The 20,504-nt window shown below is 36.9% G+C and overlaps 2 protein-coding genes across 2 annotated transcripts; both read left to right on the forward strand.

Annotated features, from left to right (window-relative positions):
• Window positions 1-710: 710 nt before the first annotated feature.
• Window positions 711-1,112, forward strand: pth1b (parathyroid hormone 1b). The gene is made up of 2 exons (XM_073835764.1): window positions 711-802; window positions 905-1,112. Exons 1-2 carry the CDS (start codon window positions 711-713, stop codon window positions 1,110-1,112), a joined length of 300 nt encoding a protein of 99 aa, XP_073691865.1.
• A 596-nt stretch (window positions 1,113-1,708) lies between these two features.
• Window positions 1,709-17,139, forward strand: btbd10b (BTB (POZ) domain containing 10b). The gene is made up of 8 exons (XM_073836841.1): window positions 1,709-1,853; window positions 5,379-5,563; window positions 5,654-5,936; window positions 8,591-8,693; window positions 12,624-12,744; window positions 13,265-13,462; window positions 15,140-15,250; window positions 16,224-17,139. The coding sequence occupies exons 2-8, from the start codon at window positions 5,410-5,412 to the stop codon at window positions 16,553-16,555; spliced, it is 1,302 nt and encodes a 433-aa protein (XP_073692942.1). The 5' UTR covers window positions 1,709-1,853; window positions 5,379-5,409; the 3' UTR covers window positions 16,556-17,139.
• The last annotated feature ends 3,365 nt before the right edge of the window (window positions 17,140-20,504 follow it).

Below are 20,504 nucleotides of genomic sequence, written 5' to 3' on the forward strand. Positions count from 1 at the left end.
CATCAGTTTTAATGTTTGGATTTAAGTGTAAGAAATGTTTGCAGTCATCTATATTAATAATAATAATAGAAAAAAGATCAGAATGATTTTTTTATTTTCTTATTTCACTGAAAAATAAAAAACAAATAAATGAAATAATGATATAAAAAAATATTTTTTTTTTTAAATCTGTCTTTGGCATAATAATTAACAATAATGATTCCTAATTAATTTTGAAGAGTATTAGAGACTGCATTTTGAGCATCTGAACATAATATAATAAAATATATACTTACTTTGTCGAAGGTGGCACCGTGCCTGACCGTCATAGCCGTACATGGCACTAGTTCTCCAGCACTGTGATCACGGGGGTCTTGACCAAGGTGTTGAAAACAGAATTAGTGGGGGTGTTGGTAGTCATGTGTCGTCATGTGCATGCCAGTCTCCATCAAAGCATAGATGACATCACCATCAATAATGGAGATAGCTCATCAATGACCAACGGGAGGGGGCCTGTGCATATAAAAAGAGGAAGAGTTGCCCCAACGCACAAATACAACACCGAACAACACATGGACCCTCTCAGCACAGCAGCTACAAAATACCAAAGCAGTCAAATAAAAGACAACAAGACTTGGTAAGTTTAGAGGCCAATGTCTCTGTATCGTGCACAATCTATCTTGTAAATTAGAGAATGTATCCTATCCTTAATTTATTCTACAGGTATCACTATGCCACCCATACGTTCTTTGGAGAAAATCATGCTTTTTATTGCACTGTGGGGTCTTTGCAGTTTGCTGTATGTGGAGGGATTACCACTTAGGTAAGAGAGAATAAGATGCAATGTTGGTCCAAGATGTTCATTTTGTTTTCATTTAATGATTTAAATGCAAATCTGATCACTTCATATCTCCATCTGCAACAGCAAAAGGTCAATCAGTGAAGTTCAGCTCATGCACAATGTTCGGGAACACAAAGAGATGTTAGAAAGACAGGACTGGCTTCAGCTGAAGCTCAACAATATCATCATACCCTCAATAAACGACTCCCAAAAGGAGCAAAAAGGGAAAACCAACAACCCATCCATCAGACGTTTAAGAAAGGGGGACGGTGCGGCGTGGATCTTGAACTGACATGGTCAAAACTGATGTTTTGAAAAGCTAATGAGCTCTAAATCGTAATAAAAAGTGTTATGTTAGTGCAGGAGTAGGACACAGTAGGAAACAGTGTCTATTAAAATATACTATTGTACTCTGAGAAAGAAGGAGGACTGCTTTCCTTATGTCTTGTTTTTTGTATTTATTTTCACATTGTATTTTAATTTATTTTTAAATAATTGTAATGCATAATTTTTAAACAAAGAGTAGGACATATGCTACAAAGGACAATGTTTTAACCTTGTAGTAGGCCTCTCTGTTCTGTTTTCATTGTTTTCATTTCGGTGTACCGTACTGACACTTTAAATGTATTTTCAAGAAATAATTGTCCCTTTTTATATATATATTTATATACACGTCCAACTATTGCACTAAAAATGTGGACCAACTGAATGTTTTTAACTGTACACAATATTACATACACAACAAACTAAGCAAGACTGATTTACTTTGTGTTACCTTTTCTGTCTTTCTTTCTGTTGAACTTTTTGTAATCTAATCAACTTCAAAAAGCCCAAAGACTACACTACGCAGTTCTCGCGATACTTCAGTGAAGTCGCGTTTCCTGTCAGCACAGCAGTTGGAGATCAAATTCGGTTTTTCAGAAAAAGCTGATGGTCCTCTTTAAAATTTGATGGTTATTCTTTACTGTTTACCTCACGACAGAAGACCAGTAATTACCTACTTTACAAACTATGCTCACGACACTGTAAAAAGGTAAGACTTCGTTTAATTCTTTATCCAAACGTCTGTTGTTTTGTTAGTTAGCTTCGGTGGCTAGCTAGCCTCAATAGTTCTGTAACGTCCGCTGAGGTTTTGTGTGTGAAGATGAGTCCGCTGTTAAACATCACGCTAGACATAATCACACGTTTAATTACAAATCCCTGTTTAATTAATAAGTGAAACACGTCAAATGGTGTTTTTGCTGTCGTTTTTTCTTTTTTGTCATGTATCGACTCTCTGGCAGGATGACACACCATCCGCTCGATCAGTCATTGATCAGTTGGACGGATGTCAGTCCTGTCGCTTTTGGCTATCAGAGTTTTTAAAAACATTATGAATGACTAATGTTATGAAATCGGGCTATTTACAGATATTCTCATGTGGCCCTAAAAGTACATAAACACTGAACCCTCTGATGCACGAATTAGGAGTTTAACGTTACATAGAAAAACAATATAGAAACTAAAACTATTAGGCGTTGTTATCTGCACTCAACAATAAAGCTTTAGAATAAAATACCTCTATAACATTATTACATTGTCTTTTAAAATGTAGGATCATTATATTTTGTGTGAAAGGCAAATGTGATTTAATAAGGTTGACAAAATTATGTGCTTTAAGTGTGCTGTGTATATGTTTTCCTCTTAAAAAATTACTAGGCTTCCTCTGTAACAAATATAATGATTTCAATTCTCTTCACTAAATGTGTTTGCAATAGAATATAAGTTCCAGTATTAAATAGTGTTATTAAAATTACATAAAGGAAACAGCTTTATATGTAAAATATGGGAATGAGTGAAAAGTAAATCATGTCGTGATGGTTTGGTTGTAACATCACATCCTGGATGGTATAATTTTTATTTTTTTTATTTGTTGGAATGACCACATGCATCAGAGAATTAAGCCATGCTTAAAAAAAAATCTAAATGTAAATATTTCAATACATAAACATGTTATATCATTTTTGGAAATGTTTAATTGTGACTCAGTTGTCTAAAATCTTAATTTGAATGCCTAAACATTTCTGTTAGCAAAAAAGCATTTTGAAAGCAATTGCTTTGTTATTAAATTACATTATATCAGGTTATGAGAAAAGCATCCGAATGAATGGTCTGCTTGTACTTTTGTGGCACGACCAGTATCACATGAGTATTGTAAAGTGTGTATATGCTGCAGATTACTCACACACTACAGGATGATAAATGTACCAATTCACTTCCTTGTAAGCGTTTACTAAAACAACTGGTTGGTCTACTTGTGAGTCACCTCCAGATTTCAAAGGTTAACAGTTTGTGGTTTTAGAGACTTTGTAAGACCTTTGATTTATAATTTCGTGCGCCAGCAATGTTTTTATTTAATTCACGGACTCTATTGTTATCTAGAGTAGAATATATGGTACTTGACACAGAAACAGGAGAAACATGCCAAGGGTTTATCGGAAGTCCTCATCTATGTTATTTGCTCAGTGCATGGGTGAGGAAGAAAAGGGGTGGTCTCTGTCTCTCTGTATTTGTTGTTTTATTTTAAGGGACTGGTTTAAATGGACAACTATCTTTGGAATTTCCTGAGCTTTGGAAAAAAAAAAAAAAAAACAGAAGCGCTGTGCGCAGAGGGAGTGGTGCTGTACACAAATGATAACTTAAACATGGGACAACCAAAATCCATGGTAGTACAATAGTGCTACTGTTCATTTATTTTCTACAGGTGTGTATGCACACAGTGAGTCAGTAGTGTGACAAACACCAGGGCCCAGGCCCCGTTTCTCCTGTTTGTTGCACTCATGACATCCAGCTGAATTCACCCCAGGCACTTCCTGATCAACTGGGACAGAAGCCGTTCAAACACACCCTCTCTCAATCCTGTGCGATCGCTCTCATCTGCTTGCCTTATTCACTCTGTTGTTTATTTGGATATTCGTAGTCACTGTAAATATGCTACATTCCTGCCTGAGCGTCTGGCATAAACAAGTATCATGAATGTGGTGGTGTGAATTACATTAAAGGGTGTCTTGGGTATGCGTTTATTGGTTTTATCTGTTCAGTAAACATGTTTTTGCAGCATTTATGGTCACATTATACCGTAGCATTGCTTTTAGTTTTAGTTTAGTGAACTGTCTATTGTAAATAGTAATATAAAACTCAAAAACGCATTCACACAGAGACCCACAGAACATGTAGGATTTCTATTTAAATAGTCTTTTTGCAGTTTAATATTTATAGATGCTGACAAACTTTTGACAAATTCATCCAAACTTTGACAAATGCCATGACATTCTGCGTTATGCACTAAATTTCATTTTTATGACTGGATTCCATAATTCTGTCAGCATTTTTTGCATTGCGGAAATTTATAGGGCCCTGTGCATTGAGAAGTGAGTGCCTGAATTGAGTCATGAGCTTATAAAAGATTTTCATCCCTATCAGTAACCCCCTTATTGTTAACCACATCTGGTTGCAAAGTATTATAAGGTATTATAGGGTATTTCTAAAGTGCATGGTAACAAAACAAATTTGCATCTGCTGCATCTTTGCTGCATCTCTGTTGATAGGCAGGACTATAAAGTTCAAGTTTGTAAAGCAAGTAATTTGTTCTCAAAGTAAATAAAAATACAGAAACAAACAGCAATATTATGAAATATTAGTGCAATTTAAAATGTTTTTTAACTTAATGTACTTTAAAATATTTTTTTTTTCTTTGAAAGCTGATTTTTATCTTCATTACTTTACTAATTAACATCTAGTCTTTACTATCACTTTTCATCAATTTAACACATACTTGCTGAAAAAAAGTATTAATTTATTTCAAGAAAGAAAAATGTATATTATTGTAATGTATCTAAATAATGTATATTATTTCTATTGTAAATAAATGCTGTTCTTAAGAACTTTATTTATTCTTTTATCAAACTGTTTCCAACAAAATAAATCAGCATATTAGAATATATTCTGAAGGTCATGTGACACAGAAGACTGGAGTAATGATGCTGAAAATTCAGCTTTGCATCACAGGAATAAATAGTATTTTAAAGTGTATTAAAATAGAAAACTATTTTACATTGCAGTAAATTATTTTTTCTGATTTTTGATTAATTAAATACAGTCTTGATAAGCAGACAAGACTTCTTAAAATTGTACTGTTCCAAACCTTTTGAACATCTGTGTATTTTTTTTTTTTTTTAATATATAGTTTTAATTAATTATTTTAGTTTTAGTTATTTAAGTACATCAAGTTAAACTAAACGAAAATAAGAAATGTTTTTTATATGTTATTTTAGTCAGTGTTTATTTGTTTCATGTATCGAAAAACTTCATTTTAGTTAACTATAATAAGTCTGGTCTTAGTTTTACTGTGTAGAGATGTGAACAATCATGACATTAGCTCTCTGTGGTGTTGTGGGAGCCATTTCACCTTAAATTACACTGGGAGTCTGTTCCTCTCGAGAGGCGCTAAATTTTGACACTGGGTCTTGTCCTCAGAGTTGTTTCCTAAAGTCTCTCTCTGTTTTTCGCTTCCCCACAGTGGCCAGATGTGTTAGACAGTCCAGGTGAAAATGAACATGCATGGTGCCAGTGGAGGCTGTGACCGATCCAGAGATCGACGTCGCTCCAGTGACCGCTCTCGGGACTCCTCACACGAACGTGGCGAAGGCCAGCTCACACCCTGTATTCGCAACGTGACCTCACCCACACGCCAACACAACAGCGGTATGAGAAGTTTTTTTTGTCATTTAGTTGATGTGGATGTTCATATTAGTACCGTGGTTTGTCATCATGCTGTATATGTCACACGAGCAGATCGCGAAGGCGGCTCATCACGGCCCAGCAGCCCCAGGCCTCAGAGGATCTCTCCCAGCAGCAACAGCAGTGGGGTGGCCAGCAGCCGCAACAGTAGCTTGTCCAGCTCAGAGGGCACATACAAGAGCATGGTCCCTGGTGAGATGGTCTTCGTCTACGAGAATGTCAAAGATGGAGCCCGCAGCGTCCGCACATCAGAGAAGGTCACGCTTATTGTGGACAACACTCGCTTCGTGGTGGACCCCTCCATTTTCACAGCACAGCCCAACACCATGCTGGGAAGGTAAGGAGCAGACCAGTCAGCTGTCAAAGAGTTCTGTCTTGAAGGTGTCTGATCACCTTTATGTCATTTAAAACATGAAAAAATGTACGCAAAGTATAGAAGATTAATTTTGTCTGATAAAAATACAAGTGGGATGCAAATCGTTTTGTGATCTTATCACTCAAAACGTATGCAGAGGCTTGTGACCACATTTGTAGTGTTAATGCTAATCTGCCTGGAGGTTTCCCAGAAAAACATTTTGAAACTAGATTTGAATGCAAATAAGATGCCTTACTCAGGTTTTTTAAAATTAAATGTAAGACTTTAAGACCTGCACAAATAAAATGAATACCATTTGTCTATACAGAACAAACCGGTATTCTCTGAATAAATCATGTATCTAATGATCTTTAAGACGTGTTTTATTCAAACTAAAACACATTTCAGTATGTATTGAAAGCGGTTTACATACTAATATATCAAAACATGAATTAGAGTTTGATCAGTATTGTATTTTGCTGATATGTTTCAAGAGATTTTACTGAAGTTTCACAATAGGCCGTATCCAATTCCTGTTTTTCCGTACCTAAGTTTAAAGGGGTAGATCAGCCAAAAATGAAAATTCTGTCAACAACATCCTCATATTGTTCCAAACCCATAGGACATTATTTAATCTTTGAAACAAGATATTTTTAATGAAACTTGAGAGGTTTCTGTTGCTCTATTAAAAGTCCAAGTAACTAAAACTTAGATCCAAAAAGGCTTTTACAAATCCATATAAATCAAGACATCTGAACACACATAATTTAGATTTATCTAAACAATGATTGACACACAGCACATGACATATGATAAAATGGATTTGTTTTACAATGCCGTTAATAACCTGTTTGGATCTTTTACATTTTGGTTGCAAAAACTTTCAGGGGAAAGGGACAGAAATCTCTTAGGTTTCAATAAAAATATCTTGAGTTGTGTTTTGAAGATTGTGTTATTGGTTTGGAGTGACATGAGAGAAATTGACAACGTCCCTTTAAGACCTCTGAAAATGAAAATGGAGCCTTTTGTTACACCATTTGTTACAATACTTTATTACCTTAAATTTGATCAAAACTAAAATTAAGCCATTTTAAAAGACAAAGGGAAATAACAAAGGGAAAAATGACATAGATCATGAGTAGATGATGACAGAACTAGCCCTTTGACTTAGTCAAACCAAAATTTATTCAGACACCTTCAACATTATCGGTTTATTCACTATAGTTTAGAAAATGGTAATAAAATATGACAATAACACAGTTAAACTGGATTGCAATCAACCAAAAATTCTGACAACTGTTATGACAATATTTACTAAACTATCAATACTTTGTTGACCAATTATCAAGCGATGTCTAATTTTGTTCAGTCTGTGGTGTAAAAAGGTTGTATTAACATGGTCAGGTCGAAGTGTCTAAATTTTTGGTCCCAAATGTTTGTTTTACTGGTAGTCCACTATATAAAGAATTATTGGTTATAATATGTCACAGGTTACTTTATTTTGCTATCCTCACTTACATTAATAAACTATAGTAAAAAAAAGTGATATCTGATATCAAAAATGAATAATTTTTGGTTTGACTGTAGAGGATCCAAAAAGGCTTCCACAAATCCAAATGAATCAAGCGATCTGAACAAACATAATTTAGGTTTAACTAAACAACGATTGATGCATAGCACATGACGGATGGTAAAAACTCACACATTGTGTGTGTCAGGGGCCATCCACATTCATTTTGGGTTTGTTTTACGATGCCTCCAATCCTGTGTGGATCTTTTACATTTTGGTTGCATGGACTTTAAATGGAGGGACAGAAATCTTTTAGGATTCATTAAAATATCTCGTTTTTTGTTTTGAAGATGAAGTCTTATTGGTTTGGAGTGACAAGAGAAATTGACAACATTGTTTTCATTTATGGAACTGTCCTTTTAAGACTTTCGGAAAATGCAAATGATTTGTTACAAGACTATTACCTTAAATTTGATCAAAACTGAATTTAAGACATTTTAAGATCACACAAAAAATAACAAAAGGAAAAATGACATGAGGGTCAGTAGATGATGACAGAACTAGCCCTTTGATTTAGTCAAACCAAAATGTATTCAGATTTTAGAAAATGGTAATATGACAAGAACTCAAGAGTTAAACTGTTTTAGAACACATTCATGACATTGATAATGTCAGGTAACTTTGATTAAAAAAAGGTATGTAATGGATTACAGTCAACCAAAGATCTGGACAACTGTCTGACAACATTTACACAACTATAAATACTTTGTTGATCAATTAACAAGCAATGCTTAATTTTTCTTAGTCTGTGGTGTAAAAAGTTTGCATTAGCAATTAAATAAAAAAAAAAATCCTTGGGCAAAACATGGTCAGGTTATTCAGTGTCTGAATAATTTTTGGTCCCAAATTTATGTAATCAATTTTACTGGTAGTCTACTGTATGAAGAATTTTGGGGTATAATATGTCACAGTTTACTTTTTGCTATCCTCAGTTACATAAATGAACTATGTTGCTCTGCACCCACTAGTAAAAAATTATATCTGGTGTCTGAATAATGTTTGGTTTTGACTGTAGCTCAGCCTGTAATCTGTAATATATTTTTAATGCATTTTCCTTTTTCTGTAGAATGTTTGGATCTGGACGGGAACACAATTTCACCCGGCCTAATGAGAAAGGAGAGTATGAGGTGGCAGAAGGCATCAGCTCCACTGTGTTTAGAGCCATTCTGGTATGTCTTTGTTACTCAGCGTCTCACATTTACTGTTTCACTTTTTTTATATTTGCCTGTTTTCTTTTTTCCTAAGGTTTTGCCCTTCTCACTTAATGCCTGTGTGCTGAATATTAAATTAGTAATAAGTTAGTAATGATAACATAATGTGTTTATTATGAGGCTCAGTAGATATGCACTTAAGCCTAAACAGACAGCGAATGAGAGAGAGATCGACTGAGCTTGTGCGATTACCTTTTGTCTGTCTTTCAGATCGAGTCAGGTATGTATGTGAAACTAGCTTGTCATGTCCAAGGAAAGTGAAATCTCTCTGTCTTAGCATCGACGCTCTGCTGGTCAGCTGAGCCTTTAAAAGTGGCGATTAAAGTTAAAATGATTTCAACATCGTGTTTCATTACGTCTCTCTTTGAATAAATAAGCGTTTTTGAACGTGTAGTTGAATGAACGGTTTTAAGACTCACTCTTGCCTCCATCTTGTGGCGTAACAATGAAACTGCACTGACTGGCAGCTCGCCTAAAACATGCAGGTGAAATACTGACAGAAAAAGTCTCTTGTCCAGTTAGATTCGAGGATGCGCCTAACTGTTTATTGATTTCTGAATATGACCTTACATTGTATGTAACAGCCTACACACAATTTATTTATATATATATATATATATATATATGGTCGACCGATATTGGTTTTTACCGATAGCTAGGTTGGACCACACTGGCCAATACCGATTAATTAACCGATAGTTTTTGAAAATGGATATTGAAAGGCAACTAAAATAGTGCTCTACTATTTTTTTTAAAAAGTACTAAACCATACTTTGTAAATTAATAAAAATATTAATATTAATTATATATTGATCATTAAAATTACTTCATAATTCATTAATGTTAACAAACTAAACTTCAAAATTTAACAATAAATAAGTAAATGTTGAAATTAACACACTCTAACAAGGAACAACACTTCTATTCCACAGCTTTCATCAAATTTAGTTGACAGATGGGCTCATTGTAAAGGGGTGAGAATCTTTACATTTTAACATCATGTAAAATTGCAGTTTGAATTTTTGTTGTTTATATTTGGAATCTCTGTATGTCAGTACCTCCACCTTAAAATTAAGATTCAATTTAATTACAGTTTATATCAAATTTATTTTGTGCTAAATTTGCTTTATTTCTTAAACAGGCTTAATTGAATGCACAGATCTATTTCGATATGTCAGATGTTTTTTCCTGCTCGGAAAACATAACTGACGGTGTGTTCTTTACATCAGTTTCGTATAAAAGTATTTGAAAATGCAAGTGCATTTAACCGCATCCACAATCAAGCTTTTTAGGACGAACAAACACAAAGCGAAAGTGAAAGTCTGTCAGTGCGCAAGTTTAGTGCATCTAGTAGTACTGCATTCGAAACAAGAAATGCGCATGTGTCTCATAGTGCAAATTCTGTGCAGTGAAGCCAGCCGTGTCTCTAGCCCGCACACGTGCCATATGCGGGGGAAAACACAAGCTCATTGAAGAGAGGATTGTGATGCATAGGAGAATCCATTTTTCACCCACCCTTAATGAAACCGGGCAAAAGTGCGGCGCTGCGTTGCGCGGACAACTCGCTGGTATCACACACAGGACGCGTCGCGTGTAGTTCAAGGGGAAGTCTAAAACAGTTTATTTAATCACCAAACGGGCAAATGTTTTCTTGAAGAATGATCAAAAAAAGCGGCAAATATTAGTTTAAAGAAGAGATCAAAAGAAAAGAGAAAGAGCGATCTATATTGTTGTAGCCATTTAAGATTTTTTTTTTGTTTTGTTTTACATTGTTTAAATATTATTTGTTTGTGTTTTGTTTCAATTCCATCTGTTTATTACGAAATAAATTTGTGTAATTTGTAAATGTCATAAAGGACGTGGTATGAATTGGACGGCAATACGCCGGGAGAATTGGAAAGGCTTAGACACAATTTTTTGACCACTTCGTACGTTTTTATTTGTGGAAAATCCCTTCTTAAACGAATTTCGTTTTGTATCATATTTATCTTAATTTTTAATTCATATTTTTGTTGATCAGTTATTAAAATCAAATAAGAATAAGGAAAACTGGCATTGTGAAATAAAGTGCGTAACTACCATGCTTCAGCGGCCTGAAGAAACGGCTCAAACATAAATTATAGCTCTATATGAAGCATGCAGACTTTATTACAGCTACAGAAATACAAACGTTTCGCTTAAATGCACAATACTCAATCTTCCAGCCCAGGGTCAAGTCTTTATGAACATTAACAAAGATTTGGGACAGATATGATGAAATGTAAAACTATGAATGGCGCGCTGTGGCGCAGCAGGATTTCTGTCGGCTGAATGAACAGTTTGCTTTCTCAAGTCACGTCTTTAAATCTGCAACTTTGCTGGCTAACAATATGACCAGCTTGAAATGAACCAATGCAAATAAATGGTAACAATCCTGACATTAAGCATTGGTGTCTTTAACCTCTCATACTCTATGACAGCGGAGTGTGAGCCGCTTCAGCAAAGAACGCAACCCAGAAAAACTATCGGCAAAACCGATAATTCCGCCAATCAACTATTGGTGCCGATTAATCGGCAAAACCGATACATCGGTCGACCTCTATATATATATATATATATATATATATATATATATATATATATATATATATATATAATGGCGGTAATACCGCATATCGCGCTACTGAGCCACTCAAAATTACCGCAAGGGAAATTCCTTTACCGCGACAGCCCTAGTTTCACTACACACATTGAAGCTGGTCTCACACCAAACTCTACAGGCGAATAAATCACACGTACAGAAGGTTTCTTTTAATATAACACACCTGTTCCTACCCGTGGTTTGGCACGTTATGCTGCTTTTTTCCCCCCATGAGCAACCCACTTAAGATGCTGCAGTCTCACAAATCCTTAGCTTTGGTTAATAAAATAGTAATGGACTCTTGTGTTTAGGTAGCAGGATGAGGGATAACATTTTAAACTTGTTAATTTGGAGACAGTGCACTGATAAAGTTGATTTGTATGGGTAAATTAGTCTTTAAGACAGGTCTGTGGTTTAGTCACAGGCTTTCACTGTGGGCTGCTTCGGCTCTGGGAACATCTCATAATGAGCTTCCAGCCACAGCTTTTAAATAATGACGTTAAGTGCAGCATAAGCCTGTCATCAGCTTTGCTGTATATCCTGCTGTAATGATCTTTGCTGCAGTGTCTCTTGTGTCTCAGGACACTGTTTATTGTGCCGCTGTAGCTCAGAGCACTGTAGACAGTCGATAAAATCAGATGAGTGCATTCAAACAATGACACTGAATAGTAATCCGGAGAGTGGATGTGTTGACTGCCAAAGCTTGAACAGACAAGCGTGCTATTTGCAGGATCAATTTAAATGCAATACAATAATCACTATTTTTATGGAAGAGGTAATGAAGAGTGGGATTTGAACCTGCATCACTTTTGTGAGCTATTTGGCTATAAAGTTATAAGTTATATGTGTTTTTTTAATAAATAAGTAAAACACAAATAAAACTAATGAATGTACAAAATAAAAACTGTATGTTTATTTTGATATTTGATAAAGCTCATATTTAAATGTATATTAAATTATTAGTGTTTTTAAAGATTCAGTTTGAGTGAATATAGCTTTAAGTGAGTGTTTAAGGTAAGTGATTAAGATTTAGATGTAAAAATAAGGGAAATGAGCACATACAGCTAAATTTTCTGGTATGGTGTCCTATGTTTAATGCTATTTTGTGGTATCAGTATATTGTGCATCCATAGTGTTAAAAATCATCAACACTTGATGATTGTGAGCTGCAGTGCACATGAAGATGGCTTACATCCATGTGTTTCTTTAAGCGGTGCAGCTTCTGTAATGTCATCTTTTGTGTTGTCTGTTCTTTCTCTAACTGGCAGGATTACTATAAATCTGGGATAATCCGTTGTCCTGATGGAATCTCCATTCCTGAGCTGAGGGAAGCGTGCGACTATCTGTGCATCTCTTTTGACTACAGTACTATCAAGTGCCGAGACCTGAGTGAGTAATTCCTGAACTGCCCTCCTAATACACAAGATTCACATTAAGGGAATAGTTCACCCAAAAATACTATTTTGATACAAATTTACACCCTCGGGCCATCCAAGAAGTGGATGAGTTCTTCATTAAAATAGATTTGGAGAAATTCAGCATTACATCACCTGCTGCAGTGAAGGGTAAAACTTTGTGTTTTGTAAAGCCGCGGTCACACTAGACTTTGAGCATGCGAAATTCCCTCGGATGCTCCTGCAACGGTCGTGATATGACGTCATGCTCTGCAGCGTCTTTTTAAAAACTTAAATTCAGCACGACAACTAGTAATACATTTAAAATGTAAAAACATACAATCTACTACATTTTACCACAGTGCTGCAGTTTCAAATGTTTAAATTTAAGGTTCTTTTTATTCAGCTAGAGGTCATGCTGTAGTATTTTAATATTTTCTGCCTAATACTTCACAGATTTGCCTGCTTTGGTTTTTCCTTAGTTTTTTGTTTATTGACCGAGTTTGTCTCTTCAGGTGCCCTGATGCATGAACTGTCCAATGACGGCGCTCGGCGGCAGTTTGAGTTCTATCTGGAGGAGATGGTGCTTCCTCTGATGGTGGCAAGCGCTCAGAGTGGAGAGAGGGAGTGTCACATAGTTGTGCTCACAGACGATGACGTGGTGGACTGGGACGAAGAGTACCCACCTCAGATGGGAGAGGAGTATTCACAAAGTAATCACATGAACTTTTATGTATTTCTTGAAAACATTTCACAAGTGTTTTTTTTAAGTATTTACAGAAACTGAAAATAAAGTATATTTTTTAAAATAATTAATTAATCATTTTTAATTATATATTTTTTATATTTACCCTAATTTCGTGGTTGAAGTGCTCTAATGAAAAACAGTTTTTGTGACAGATTTATTAAATCGTAAATTAAATGCAATATGTTAAAGGGATTAGTTCACAAAAAAATGAAAATGTGATGTTTATCTGCTTACCACCAGGGCATCCAAGATGTAGGTGACTTTGTTTCTTTAGTAGAATACAAACTGCAGTCTGTTAGTCATTTAATGGCAGTTGATGGGCACCAAACCTTTGAAAGTAAAAAAAAAAAACAGACATGCACAGACAAATCCAAATTACACCCTGTGGCTTGTAACGATACATTGATGTCCTAAGACATGAAACAATCGTTTTTTTGTGAGAAACTGAACAGCATTTATATCATTTTTTACCTTTGATACACAGCAATGTCCAACTCAGCTCAGCATTCAGTGCGTTACATGTGTACGCGCTCTAGTGTAGTATACACAAACGCCGGATGAGGAAATCTGTGAAAAGTCAAGAGTCTCGGATGAGTTCGTGCAAGCAAACGTAATCTTTTAGCTTTAAATCGATTTAAACAATCAGGAGAAGCGCAAGTTATTACCATTTTGAATAGCCGCTATACACACAATCTCTGTGCACTGTGTAAACAATGAGTGTCGTATACACGTAAATGATTGCTTCCGGCGTTTGCGTATACTACGCCAGAGTGCGTACACGGGTAACGTGCCTGATGCTGAGCACGCGCTCGGGACAGTTGTTGGACATGACTGTATATCAAAGGTAAAAAATGATAAAAAATACTGTTCAGTTTTTCGCAAAAAAAATAGTTTCGTGTCTTAGGACATCAGTGTATCGTCACAAGCCGCAGGGTGTAATTTGGATTTGTCTGTGCATGTTTTTTTTTTTTTTTTTACTTTCAAAGGTTTGGTGCCCATCCACTGCCATTAAATGACTAACAGACTGCAACGGTTTGAGTTAAAAATCTGCGTTTGTGTTCTACTGAAGAAACAAAGTCACCTGCATCTTGGATGCCCCGGGGATAAACATAAAATTTTCATTTTTGGGTGAACTATCTCTTTAAGTAAAATATCATGAATATGTAGTATAGTACATCTATTTATAAAAATGCTCCTTTCTAGATTTTTTTCTAGATAACTAATAAACTGGACACGGAATGGATTTTTTTTTTAAATGTAATGTTACATGATGTATTGTTTTCAAGCTGTTTTAGTGATGTCTTTCTATGGTTGAGGCACTAATTGATTGAGCAGTTGTCTGATTGCATCCAGGTGTGCCACAAATAATGTTTATTAAAATTTCCTTTGTGCATCAAAAGAAAAAAGCCTGGACTAAATGTATCTTTGGATTTAAGAATCCATATTTGTTAATTAAAATGATTGATAAAAAAGCCTATTCCTAGTGTTCAAACAGCTGACGTTTTTGCCTGTTTAGTTTAACACTAAGTCAAAACATGCCATTTCAGCCCTTTGGTTGCTGAAATTTCAGTGCATCATTGTTGCTTTTGTCTGTGGCTACAGCAAATGTATTAAAATGGATATATTTTCTCTCCCCTTTTAGTTATATACAGTACAAAACTGTATCGTTTCTTCAAGTACATTGAAAACCGTGATGTAGCCAAATCAGTTTTAAAAGAGCGAGGACTCAAGAAAATTAGACTGGGTATCGAAGGTAAGAATCCTTTGTCTTACATACTATTTTTACAACATCATACATACATTTTCAAACATGCAGTCTCATTTTAATAATTTAAAGGGGTAGTTCATCCAAAAATTTTAATTCTCTGAAATGACAATGAATCAAGGATGGCAGCAGATATCAGGTTTGACATTTGGTCATGACAAATCTGAGAACCAAATGTTTTATTATTGTCTTCAAATCTGACATGATATTGATATCTACAAATCAGGATGACTGTGGGCCAAAACGTAATGATAGCCAATGAGATGCATTCAAATTTGCTAAAATTGAATGTGACCCTGGACCACAAAACCAGTCATAAGGGTATTTTCTTTTCATTTAGATTTATACAACATCTGAAAGATAAATAAGCTTTCCATTGATGTATGGATATGACGGTCATTGGCTGAGATACAGTGATTTGAAAATCTGCAATATGAGGGTGCAAAAAAAATCTAAATATTGAGAAAATTGCTCTTAAAGTTCAAATTAAGTTCTTAGCAATGCATATTACTAATCCAAAATTACGTTTTGATATATTTACGGTAGAAACTTTACAAAATATGTTCATGAAACAATCGTTACATAATGTCCTAATGATTTTTGGCCACAAAAGCAAAATAGATCGTTTTAACCCATATACTGTAATTTTTGGCTATTGTTACAAATGTATCCGTGCTACTTAAGGTTTTGTGGTCCAGGGACACAAATGTGAAACTATTTTATACAGCATTTGCTCAAAATTCATTACAAATTTGAAAATAGAAATTGTGTTTTGAACATTGACAAAGCAGAGTCAGTCAAACTGTGAAAGGTCAGTCGAAAGGTGCCATATTTGATTTGAAAGCTACAATGAAGGCCAAAATTTAGCATGAGAGTATAGATTTTTAATTTTAATGAGGTTTTTCCATTACGAGACACATCAGATAATCACAGCTTTTGAATATCAAATCTGCATCTGTAGGTTATCCAACGTACAAAGAGAAAGTGAAAAAGCGGCCAGGTGGCCGACCCGAAGTCATCTACAACTACGTCCAAAGACCCTTCATCCGCATGTCCTGGGAGAAGGAGGAAGGCAAGAGCCGACACGTGGACTTCCAGTGCGTGAAGAGCAAGTCTATCACGAACCTGGCGGCGGCCGCGGCAGACATTCCCCAGGACCAGCTGGTGGTGATGCATCCCGGACCACAAGTGGATGAACTGGACATTCTTCCCAACCACCCTCCTCCCGGTCACCACTACAGCAACAACTTCAACAACGAGCCTGACCCCGACGTCCCCTCACCTGCCGTCTGAGAGCAGACGCCCCTTCACAGCATGCTGCAGCATGAACCAGAGTGACACTATAACCAGATTGCCTTCTGCACCTCCTCCACAGCCTTAGAGCCTCAACTGTCTAGTTACTGTATTTAAAAAGAAAAAGAAGAAAAAAAACCACAACACAACATCATGGACTTGGGATACTGGCGTGGGCAGTGCTCTCCTGTTCCGTCTTCGCTGTTCTCTTTTTTTACTTGACCAAAGGAAATTTATTTTTGTTTGTTTGAGATGAAGTTAGCAACCTCACTTATTTTGTAATTGGGCCTATTATATGATTATAATTATTATTATTACTATTGTTCTTTTCCATTTTACTATATTATTACTGCAACGAGTTTAATTATTATAATTTTGAAGTTTCACTTGATGCATTTGGGTTTGGTGCCACTTTTGGAAAGCTCTCCCCTTGATCTCCTCAAAACTCCTGTGTGTCCTCAGGAGGTTCATTTGCCTGGTGAATGAATGCAGTGTTTTTCTTAGATGGACATTAATTTATCTGCTCAAGATCTGTCTGTTCAAAGCGCTTGAAAATCATTGTATTAATAAAGATATATAATGTACTGTGTTTGAAGTTTAATTTTTGGTTGTTTTTGCTGTCAAACATTATAACAGAAATTGTATAAATAGTGTGGGCCACTTATGGCGCTTTTCCACTACACAGTACCAGCTCGCCTCAGCTCGCCTCGGCTCGACTCGACTCGGCTCTGTTTGGTTTTCCACTGTGTAAAAGTTGTACCTGTACCGGCTTCCAGGTACTTTTTTTCGTACCACCTCAGGCGAGGTTCCAAGCGAGCTGAGTCGAGCTAAGGCGATACTAAAATGTGACGTGAAAACACAGCAGACTACTGATTGGTCAGAGAGAATCGTCACTATTCACTGCGTCATCATTGCACGCGCCAGCAATAGTATCCAGAATAACCCTGCCATTTTTAAAAAGTTTGGCCAGAGATTGCGTGACATATCCATTCCATTACATATTATGGCAACTCGGAAGAATACGCCGTGGTCAAACGAGGAGGTGCAGACAGCGGGTGTGTGTCGCGTAGAAGATTACATCACGGCAGTTTCTTGCAGCGTCGCTGGAGGTACAGGTACAACTTTTACACAGTGGAAAACCAAACAGAGCCGAGTCGAGCCGAGTCGAGTCGAGCCGAGGCGAGCCGAGTCGAGCTGGTACTGTGTAATGGAAAAGCGCCATTATAGAATAGATCAGAATCAGAAAGAGCTTTATTGCCAAGGAATTTGTCTTGGTGTTAGGAGCTTCCGGTACAGAAAGCACAAACATAGTGCAGACATTCATAAAATTAAGGTAATAAAACACTCATTTTATAGGGAATAGATGAATTATAAATAACAATAGTAGTAAATCTACAGAAAAAGGTAATGTCCATAGACAAAACTGTGAATGCGCATATGTGCTATTTACAAATGAAGGTTTGATGACTTCTTTACAGATGTGCAGTTGTGAGGTGTGTTATGTGTTGTTCGGGTGGCATATGGCCTGGGGGAAAACTGTTCTTGTGTCTGGCTTTTTTGGTGCTCTGTGTTCTGTAGCACAGGCCGGAGGGCAACAGTTTAAAGAGAGAGTGGGCTGTGGGTGTGAGGAGTTCATAGTGATTTTCTTAGCCCTTTTCCTCACTCTGGAGATGTAAAGATCTTGGAGGTTGGGTAGAGGGACACCAGGGCACCAATATTCCTCTCAGCAGTCCTGACTGTCTGTTTTGGTAGCTAAACCAAACAGTTATAGATGAACACAGGATATACTCAATGATGGCCAAGTAGAACTGTTTCAGCAGCTCCTGTGTCAGGTTGAACTTCCTTGGCTGGCGGAGGAAATACAGCCTCTGCTAAGCCTTTTTCACAATAGATACAATGTGATTGTCCCACGTCAGGTCCTGAGAGATGTTGGTGCACAGGAATCTGAATGACTCCACTGTCGTTACAGTGCTGTCCATGATGGTGAGTGGGGGGAGTGCAGGGGGGTTCCTCTTGAAGATGCTGATACACTTATCAGGCATAACATTTTGACCACCTTCCTAATATTTTGTTGGTCACACTTTTGCTGTCAAAACAGCCCTAAACCATCAAGTCATGGACTCCACTAGACCCCTGAAGGTGTGCTGTGGTATCTGGCACCAAGATGTTAGCGGCAGATCCTTTAAGTTGCAAGGTGGGGCCTCCATGGATCAGACTTGTAGGTTCAGCACATATGCTCGATTGGATTAAGATCTGGGGAATTTGACTGAACAGTTTGTCTTGAACAGTTAAACTGCCTGCTGTTCTTCAGAAAAATCCTTAAGGTCCCAGAAATTCTTTGGTTTTCCAGCAATTTTATGTATTTGAACTCCTCAAAATCAGTCAATTTCTGAAGATCCATCTTTTCACACAAACTGTGACAACTGAGGGACTCATACGCAACTATTACAGAAGGTTCAAATGCACACTGATGCTCCAGAAGGAAAAAAACATGCATTAAGAGCTGGGGGGTGAAAACTATTGTAGATCATATTATGCTGGAAAACCAAAGAATTTGTGGGACCTGAAGGATTTTTCTGAAGAACAGCAGGCAGTTTAACCGTTCAGGACAAATAAGGGATTTGTGAACATTATCACTAAACAAAAACACAGCTGTGGATCATTCAGGTAAGAAGTAGTATTTAGAATCAAGGGGATGTAAACTTTTGAACTGGGTCATTTTTATAAATTTAACATATTGTCTCTCATGGACTGTATGTAAATATCTTCTATGTGAAATATCTTATTCAGGTTAGTACTAAATAAACAACATGCATTTTGTATGAGCCCTCTTATTTTGGTAAAATAATTAACATTTTGCAGATTCTGAAAGGGGGATGTAAACTTTTGACCTTGACTGTATTGCCCTCCGTAGGGCACTTTGGAAGGAAAACAATCATGGCTGCCATATTGAATGGTCTTCCCAAACCAAAGTGCTCAAAACTGGCCACTTCAAAGGACCCTTCGGAAGGAAGGATTTTAAAGGGTACAAATGATGGAAACGTCGGCCCCTATGATTCTTTGCATGACGATTCTATGGACACCCGATGATGATGATGCAAAAGGGGCACTTCAAGAAACAGTTGTCTGGTCCCCTACACCCTTCAAAGCTCTCACTCCAGAGGGTAAACCCTTTAACGGGATTAGGGTATAGGGATTAGCCCTTCTGAATGGAATGCAGGGACTGCCTTTGCCAGCTTGCCTTCTTCCCATAGTGCGTCCTGGTGCCATGTGTTCCCCAGGTAAGCAACACACACACAAATCGGGCCATCCACTAGACACCTAAAGGTGTGCTGTGGTATCTGGCACCAAGATGTTAGCAGCAGATCCTTTCAAGTCCTGTAAATTGAAATGTTGGGCCTCCATGGATCAGACTTGTTCATTCAGCACATATGCTCGATTGGATTAAGATCTGGGGAATTTGACTGAACAGTTTGTCCTGAACAATTAAACTGCCTGCTGTTCTTCAGAAAAATCGTTAAGGTCCCACAAATTCCTTGGTTTTCCATCAATTTTGTGCATTTGAACGTAAAAGAAAACGTGATTCATCGGACCAGACCACCTTCTTCCGTTGCTCCATGATCCAGTTATGATGTTCTCGTGCCACTGTTGGCGCTTTCAGCAGTGGACAGGGGTCAGCATGGGCGCCCTGACTGGTCTGTGGTGCACTGTATATTCTGACACCTTTTCATCAGAACCAGCATTAATATCTTGAGCAATATTAGCTACAGTAGCTCATCTGCTGGGAGAGGACAACATGGACCAGGCTTTGCTCCCCAAGTGCATCAATGAGCCTTGGCTGCCCATGACCCTGTTGCTGGTTCACCACTTTTCCTTCCTTCAACCACTTTTGATAGATACTGATGTAGGATTTCAGCGCGAATCAGACAATTTAAGAGAGTCTATTAGA

This window comes from Garra rufa, chromosome 3, assembly GCF_049309525.1.
Source record: "Garra rufa chromosome 3, GarRuf1.0, whole genome shotgun sequence".
Lineage (NCBI taxonomy): Eukaryota > Metazoa > Chordata > Actinopteri > Cypriniformes > Cyprinidae > Garra > Garra rufa.

Excerpts from the sequence above, each read along its gene's own strand:
- pth1b (XM_073835764.1), top strand. The coding sequence starts at position 711 with ATGCCACCCATACGTTCTTTGGAGAAAATCATGCTTTTTATTGCACTG. Across the intron at positions 803-904 it reads GTGGAGGGATTACCACTTAG|CAAAAGGTCAATCAGTGAAG; the intron begins GTAAGAGAGAAT and ends CATCTGCAACAG.
- btbd10b (XM_073836841.1), top strand. The coding sequence starts at position 5,410 with ATGAACATGCATGGTGCCAGTGGAGGCTGTGACCGATCCAGAGATCGA. Across the intron at positions 5,937-8,590 it reads CCCAACACCATGCTGGGAAG|AATGTTTGGATCTGGACGGG; the intron begins GTAAGGAGCAGA and ends CTTTTTCTGTAG. Across the intron at positions 12,745-13,264 it reads TATCAAGTGCCGAGACCTGA|GTGCCCTGATGCATGAACTG; the intron begins GTGAGTAATTCC and ends TTGTCTCTTCAG.